Source organism: Egretta garzetta, unplaced genomic scaffold (genome assembly GCF_000687185.1).
Source record: "Egretta garzetta isolate BGI_Z169 unplaced genomic scaffold, ASM68718v1 scaffold396, whole genome shotgun sequence".
Lineage (NCBI taxonomy): Eukaryota > Metazoa > Chordata > Aves > Pelecaniformes > Ardeidae > Egretta > Egretta garzetta.
Window position 1 is genome coordinate 202599 of NW_009259861.1, and position 8447 is coordinate 211045.

Here is an 8447-nt window from a genome sequence, read left to right on the forward strand (position 1 = left end):
GCTGCCGAGGGGTGGCAGACCCCCTGCAATCCCACTCGCAGGAGCCTATTTTAGCTTACCGGGCCCCGTACTGATTACAAAATAAGTTATTTCCGTGTGTTTCAAAAAGCATTAGCTAGCTTTAACAGCTTTCGGGAAGCATTACGTAAGGCGCTGCTTCCAACTGCACTCGGCACAGCTGGCATCTCGGCCGCTCTGCCGAGACCAACGCGGCTACTGCTCACAGCTCGGCACTCCCGACTGATCTGTGCTTCGTGTCGTAGCCCTGCGCCCCGGGGAACGATGTTCCCGGTCTACGTGTGGCGTTTGATTTGTGAATGCTGACTCAAAACACGGCCTTTTTTATGAGCTTGGGAATTACCCAAATGGAGTAAAACCAGTGGTCCATCTAGACTGGCAGCCAATCTTCTAAAGCATCCAGCAGAAATCATTTGAGGTTTGCGATAAGCCTCTCTGCTGCACTTAGTGTTGTCCCCCAGGGAAAATGAGCGTGGCAGTTGTTTCTTTTTTTTCTTGTCCTGAGGATATTGATAGCTTCAAATCTTACGCTTCATTAGCAGAATAACTCCCTTTTTAGTTCTCTTTCCAGCCCCTGTATGAGACCTGGAGTCAGAATCTCCTACTTTTTCCTTCTGCCTCATTTTAAAGAGAGAAGCCTCGCACCTGATGCCCTTTGTCCATCTCTTCCAGCCTGAGTTGCCCCCTTCATAGAATCACAGAATCATTTAGGTTGGAAAAGCCCTTTCAGCTCCCCCAGTCCAACCGTTCCCCTACCCCTGCCATCCCACCCCCAAACCCTGGCCCTCAGCACCGCGTCTGCCCGGCTGTTAAATCCCCCCAGGGATGGGGACTCGACCCCTTCCCTGGGCAGCCCCTTCCAGTCCCTGACAGCCCTTTCGGGGAAGAAAGCTACTCCTAGCTGCTGTCTGTCTTCATTCCTTCTGTGCCTGGGCACTGCAGAAATGCAAGTAGGCAGAGGAGCTTGCCCTGGGGGGATGTCTGTGTCTCTGTCTTCTTCCAGGGCAGTGGGAAATACTAAGGATTCCTTTTACTGTCCTCCCTCCGTCCCACCTGAGAACACTCTCCTGGCCCTCATCTTGTCGTAGGTACCTGTTACACATTGAAAGCTGGCAAAACCTCCTGATATTCTCCTTGTTTGGTTTGGCACGCTTTACTACTTCTAGTGGTTGGAGTGCCCAGTGGGCCTGAGGTGGCTGCAATACGGAGTGGGATTGCCGGCTCCCTCCACGCTGGGCAGGCCTGAGCATCCCCACGGCCCAGCAGATAGCAAGGCTTCTGCTGAAGACGAAGGCTGAGGCTTGCAGTGGTAATACTACGTAGCTATGGTGACAAAACCTAAATGCTTTATTTAGTTCATGCTTTTCCTCCAGAACATCTGCGTTTCCTGGTAGGTGCCTGCTACTTCTGCAGCAGGTTGAAACTGAATCAGAAGCCTGCGGATCAGATATTGTCAATGGCTGGCTGATGCTTTTATGTGAGCAGCAGACACCCACAGCCCAGCTCTATCTCACTAGGGACTTTGTTTCGCCTTTGCGTTGCTTTTAAAAGACTCTTAAAGCACTCTGCAGTGCTGCAAGCGTTTGTTCTGGTTTTGTTGTAAGGAAGAATTCGGTGTGCTACAAAGTGCTTGTTTCCTCCCCGGCTAGAAGGGCTGCATTGACCATAGCACTGGTCTGGCTGTGAGGCAAATGCTAGAATACGCTTTTTAAGGTTTTTTCCTGTTCTTCTGTTGACTACTTTTTTGGGTGTATTTTTTTACTTTTTCCCCCTTGAGGTGGTTTTTATGTCTTTGTTCCTCTTTCCAGATGAAGCAGAATTTAGAGGACTTAAAGCTTCTGTGGTATTTGACTTGTAAAGAGACTCGCATGACGGTGTATTTTAGCAGATTAGTTGGGATGCTGCTCCTCTTTCTGTCTCCCTAATCAGGGATGAAGCTGTATTTGTACTCTTTGCTGATGGAAAAGAGAGGGGCTGGTACTGCTCTGGCTCCTGTGTGTAGTCATAAAGATGTGCCAGGGTGGAAGGGTTTGTAAATAGCCTTAGGGTTCTTCTGTCACCGTCTGCACGTGACTTACCAACTTGTATGCAGTTTGCTTCTGGACAAGAAAAATGCACCAGGTCAGCTTTTCTTTCTCCTTTTCTGATGTACTTTTACTGAAAGGGAAAGCTCTGAGACTGCAGTCTCTGCATTAAGCATCTGGATTGATTTCCAGGCTCCGCTACAGACTTTGTGGCTGGGGACAAGTTGGTTGGTTCCTCAGTGTTTTGTTTTCTCGCTTCTGTGTAACTGCTGTGACCTTACAGCGATGGTGAGAGGATGTGTGTTCTGATGGAAGGGGGGTGCTTTAATTCTGCAGAAACAGGGTGTCCCCGGAGCCAACAGTCAGGCAGGCTGGTGTCTCTCACCCGTCCAGGGGCAAGGCTTCCACGGGTGTTTGACCAAAGACTGAAGGTTTGCCTGCAAAGGGAGTTTCTGGTCAGAATGCCTGGCTGTGCTTGTAGAGGATGAAGGAGAGGGAAGAAGTCCTGTCTTGTTTTATATTGCTTGTTTGCAATGTTGATCCCAGTTGGAGGCTCTGAAGTGAAATCCAAGTTGAGTCCATTAACTCTTGCTGTTATATTTCTTCTGGCTTCTCAAATGCCGCACCTAAGACCATGCTGTCTGCTAAAACCTCGATATTCTACCGCAGGATACAACGCTATGCTTGTTCAGGATTATTGGGGTGTGGGGGCTGGACTCTGTGAGGAGCTCAAGACAGGTTCGTGGTCTCCAGTTTCCCAATTGCCACTTGACATAATTTGAAAGGGGGTTGAGACTGCCGGTGTGCTGAAATGGGCCCGATATCCCTTCTATGGGCACAGCAAATCCTTCTGGAATACCACGGGAGCAGAGGTTTGCGAGTTAGGCATCCTCCTGAAGAGTCGCCCTGTTACAGTCTCGGCTCTACGCGCAGATAAACTGCATGGAAATCTTTACCGTAAATGGTAGAGTGTGTGTGGTTACTGTGGGCAGGCACTCTTGGATGACTTGGCTGGTGAATAGTACGTGATGTTTTGTCTTGATGAAGTCTCTTTTCTGTACAGGACTTCAGCCACAGAGCTGCCATGAGTGAGTCAGAGCTGAACGCATGTATATATATTTTTGGTGATTGGGCTCTCCATTTTTTTTTTTTCCAAACATTGCCCAAAATATGGTCCATTTTCATTAAAGTAAATATTCTTTTTGCTCAGTTATCTTTATGCCTCTTGCATTGCTTGAGAACAATACAGCTCTCCACACCGTAGCTATTTGTAACCGCTGCTGTTAGGCCTCTCGATAACTTACCTTAGAACTTTATCCTCTGCTTGTACTGGTTTCATCTGGTAAATGCCTTAAATTTTGTTGTTAGCCCTGGCATTCCTCAAACAGTGTCTGAACTGCTGCAGATCTCCCTTTTTCCTTTGGTCGAAGTGAGTTGCTTATGAGGGTGCCCCAACTCCTCTTTAGTGAAATTAATCCCAAACTGAAAGTGCCAGGGCCTTGAGGGAGTCCCACTGTGCTTCATATTGATATGAAGAGTTTCCAGTTGTGTCTGCTTGGATGTGCAGAAGTTCATCCTGAACTTGATGATGACAAGCTGGATTCCAAAACCACCTTGAAATGTGGTCTTTAAAGAAATAAACTGGGGGAGGGGAGAAGGTTGGTGTCCTGACTTACCTGTTTGTGATTGCGTTACTAAGATAACCTTGCTTTGGTGTCCCCTAGACCTCATGTAAGATCTCTTTGCAGTCCTAGTTCTTTAAAAATAAAAAAACCCCAACACATCTGGGCAGCTCAGCTGCGAAGCTACTGTCTAACAATCTTATTAATAGGTTATTTAATTAGGTGTGGGATTTTTTTCTCTGAACCACCTTCCCATCTTGTTTTCCAGTTATTACTACTTTTCTTGTGAGGTGAGGAGAAATTGCATCTGACTGCGAGAGAACTCCTTTACTGCAAAGGTGGTTGAGCATTGGAACAGGTTGCATGGGGGGTTGTAGAGTTTCCATCCTTGGAGACATTTGAAACCCAACTGGACACAGTCCTGGGCAAGCTGACCCTGCTTTGAGCAAGAGGGTTGTGCTAGGTGATCTCCAGGGGTCCCTTCCAACCTCGGCTGTTCTGCAGTTCCAAGAAGGGTGCGGGGACTGCTACGGACACGTGCTGGAGTACAGAAGAAAGGAGGAGTGCGTGTTGCAAGGACTCTTGTTGTGGAGAAAGTCCCTGATAAAGGCTGTGTTCAGTGTTAAACTGATAACTATGGGTTTGTAACTGTAAGGGTGTTTGTTTCGTGTAACTCACTGAAAAAAAGAGGGCTTTCTCTAGCATCGTTTCATTAACTGTGGCTAAGGTGAGGAAACAACTTGGAATTAGCCCTGCAAAAGCACCTAGATGTTGTATTACAAGTGTTGCAGCGCTTTGCAGGACAGCGAGACTCAGGGTCAAGTCCCTTCTGTGCTGAAGGTGGCTCAACGGTAACTTCCCTTCTCTCGCCCTTACTGTAAGACCATCACAAAATACTCTTTTGGCGGTGTCCCTCGGTAGCAGACCTAGCAGTGGAGCTGTTCAGTTTTTGGTGCTGTCGCTGGCATTAATCACCTCCTGCCACATGCTGTTTTCATCTGTAGCTGCAGCCTGGGCTGCTGGCTGCTTGCTTGTAGGGCTTCGGCCTATTTGGGGGAGAAGATATCCAAGATAAGGAACTATTCTCAAGGTTTAGAGCTCCTGAGCAGGAAGCCATTGCTTTAGCTCCAGTTGAGCTCAGCCGTGTCACTCTAGCATAGCCATATGGTGGGGTTTATGGTCTTGGCAAGGCAAGCATAAATTTCCGGTATGCTCTGTCTGAAGAGCTCTGAAGAGTTGGGCTCTGAAGACTCTAGTGCCTTGAGTTCATCGGGCCAGATGCTTGTGATGCACTTGACCTTCTCGAACATGGAGAGGTCTTCCAGTGTTTCTTTAACCCACTTTGTAGTGATGTAATGTGGATCAGTAGTGACCCCATCTGCCTTAAAGCTACTAGTGCTGTCAGCATGGATAAACCTTTACAAATTGCCATGGCAAACTGTATTTTGGTTTTGGGGGGGTGGGAAACTTCTTCAGTCCTTCTGCGCTACACCTTGTCTGTGCCCATGTTTGTTACTGTTAGTAATGTGATACAAACTGAACTGACAAGGAAGATGTTCTGGATCAGCTTGTGTTACCGCATGTGCTGTTGGTGATTTATCTCCTCCGTTACCCTTGTCCAACAGTATCGCAGAAACTCATCTGCAAAGCCCTTGCAATTTCTTATTTGAACTACAGTGTCTCTCCAGCCCTCCCTTCCTAAGCATCCATCCAAATGTATCTCCCGTCCTTGTGTCTTCGATGTGTCCTTGTACTGGCTCTCCCCACCACTCTGCGCTGTTTGCTCCTTGCCCCGACTCTCCTAACTCCTGTTTGGCTGTCTGTTCTGCTTCCCAGCCTTTCTTTTCCTCTGCTTGCTAGAGATGGGGTCCTCCTCTCTTTCCAAAACCTTACTCTTCATGCTACCTGTGCGAGACTCAACAGTGCTGGTGCTTCACAAGCAACAAAGGGGTATCGTCAGCAAAAGCAAAACTCCTTGTAATGCACAGCAGTAGGACTTTGTTAACATTTATTAGGTGAACATATTCTTAGAGCCTTCATTGGAGAATATCTTGGATGCTGCTGGATGAGACCCGTTAGGTCCTGTTGCCTAGGTTCTGAAGCACACGGCAAAATTTGCTGCTTCCCTTCTGTTGAGTTGTGAAGCTTTTTAAAGACAGTGGAGCAGAGTGGGCATCTCATGAGTCTGTTTAAGGAATCCACCTCCCTCTCATTAGAGAGAATACGGATGAACTACTTTCCTTCTCCCCCCCACCCCAGTTATCTTAGCAGATGATGCCAGACATCAAACTCCTGGCCAGGGCGACAGGATGGACAGTAGGATTACTTATTTTTGTCAGTTCTCCCCAGCTGTACTTCCAGAATAGAATTTCACTAGACTAGAGTTTCTGGGATGCTGAGCAACTGGATATATGCTATGCCTAAGGCTTTGGCTCTTCCGTGGAGAAAGTTCGATGGCATTATCCATGAAATGCAAAATCTTGATGTTCTTTGCCTGGAGACTTGCTTGGACTTGTGCTCTGGGGCTGTAGCAGGCCTCTGTCCCTGCAGTGTGAAGGAGGGAAGGGTCATATCCAATTTTCAGGTGGGGAAACTGAGGAACAGACTTGATCAGGTGGTCAGCAATGAAGTCGGGGGTTTGTGCTGAGCTTCCCGTGGCTGATGCAGCAGATTCTTCCTGGAGGGAAAGGCTCCCTAGGCTGCCAGGGGGACTGGACACAGCAGTCACTGCTGGGGGCGGGAGGTGGGAGGGAAGGGTAGAGCTTTGTGCTTCCTGTCTTCAACTTGGCTGAGAGCATCTGTGATCACACCTGGACTTTTTTTCCTTCTTTTCAGGGATGCTTGAATACGACCCAGCCAAGAGATTTTCAATACAGCAGATAAGGCAGCACAAGTGAGTGTTCAGCTTCTTCCTATTAGTCATTCTCTTTCTGGTTCTTATGCTAATGTACCTATGCTATTGCTCTCAACTCATTTTTCCTTTTGACAGCAGACACATGGAAGTCACTAGATATCCTTCCTCCAGCTCTGCTGGAGCTCTGGCAACCTCTACTTGGCTTTTTTTCCTCCTATTAGAGCATCCGGTTAAAGCATTTGAGTTGCGAACCAGTAAATAATGAATATGTTGAAAATATGTTTCTAGTGCGACTGGTTCTTGATAATTAAGGGTTCTGGATAATTTTTTTCAGAGGTCAGTAGTACTAATGGAGCAGAACAGGGGTTCCTTAAAGCTGGGTTACTGAACTGGGACTGTTTAGTAACATGTGTTAGTTCTGGTTTTCTGGACAGTCTGGTGGCAGAAATATCCCTTGGTATTTGCTCCATATGGAATCAGTATGTGGAGAAGCATTCCAGGACAATAGGAAATTTTTTTTTCTTTCTCTTTAATGTCATACTCCTCCCTCCTCCATATCCTCCCCCTTTATCCTCGCCATTGTCTGAGGGGGGAAAGGCCCCGTTATCTCTGAGGGTTTTTTTTTTTTTAAAGGATCTGTTTGAACATGCTGCCTCTGAGCAGAGATTTCCTGGGCGGATAAAAGTACCAGAACAAAAAGCATCATAAGGATGCTTCATCGCGGAGGCTGCATTAGCTTATCTCCTATTTGAATAGGAAGTGCTTCTGAGGACACGCAGAGCTGCCTGCTGGACTGCAGCTGCTCGGCAGAGGTCCTGCCTACAAGCTTGCCCAGAAAGCTTTTGGGAACCTTGTAAAAACAAGGCTCTGCTCCTGGAAGGTGATGGGCCTCCTTTGTGCTGCCTGCAGGCAGGAAGAGCACCATTTTCTTCTCGTGTCTCTGAAAAAAAGCAGCAGCGTCGCCGTGTGCTGTCGGATGATGATCCCTGGTAGATGTTATGGCATGGGAGGCATCTGTGGGAGCCACAGAACAAAACCTGACAGGCTTGAACTGCACTGGTGTTCTGCAGAGGAGCAACTGCGACCTACCCCTGACGAAGATCAAAGAGGCTGGGGAGGCAGGTCTCATGTAGCTGCCTGGTCAATTAATTAAGCAGTCAGGCTGACTCCTTTAAATAGTCGCCAAGTGCTGTGCATGAGTTGTTTTGCTGGGTCTGGGAGATGATAGGAGCAGGAATTTGCTTTTCAAGACTGCCTTTCCCCATGCACATGCCCCCCAGTAATAGTGGGCCATAAAAGAGACTGCTTGGGGCTGGCCTCTTCAATGCCACGGGGCACTTAAAGCACCATATAGAGCTGGTCTTTGAAACAATAGCTCTTGCTGTTACTGCCCTCTCATCTACCACTGAGGACGAGAGCGCTTCAAACCCGACAGCAAAGCACTGGATGCTTTTGTACTTCCCAATGAAGTATTCTGTTTGCTGCAGCTAGTGCTAGGGTGGAGACCAGCTTTCTGTGCTGTCAAACCGATGCTTTGGCGGGAAGCACTGTCAGGAAGCATGGCAGAAATTAAGTCCATGGAGTATGTCAGTAGGTGTTGAGAACCGCACTGAAAGCGCTCTCCTTCCTATCAGTGCTGTGGGTCCAAAGGCTGCAGCAAAGGGCCCCCAAGCTGGGGGCAGCGCGGCTGCTTCTCATGTGTCATTACCTGCTGGCTATTTGAGCTAGCTATCCAACTCTATTACTTGATTTTATGCTTCTCCCATGTGGCAGTGCGCTTTTTGCGTCAGCTTTGCCCAGCTGGAAGCAAAGAGGTTTCTCTAGAGACCCTGCTTGTAGCTAGAAAGCAGGAGAAACTAGAGCATGCTTCTAGCACGGGGGGCAGTGGCAAATCTGCTGTGCTCTGTAGGCACAGCCTGCCCCTAATTC

The 8447-nt window shown here is 48.0% G+C and overlaps 1 protein-coding gene across 1 annotated transcript in view; it reads left to right on the top strand.

Moving 5' to 3' along the window:
• STK11 (serine/threonine kinase 11) overlaps positions 1 to 8447 on the top strand; it is a 48499-nt gene that overhangs the window by 19058 nt on the left and 20994 nt on the right. Inside the window, exon 7 of the mRNA XM_009640062.2 lies at positions 6500 to 6557. Coding sequence (XP_009638357.1) covers positions 6500 to 6557 — 58 coding nt within the window. The remainder of the gene's footprint in view (positions 1 to 6499; positions 6558 to 8447) is intronic.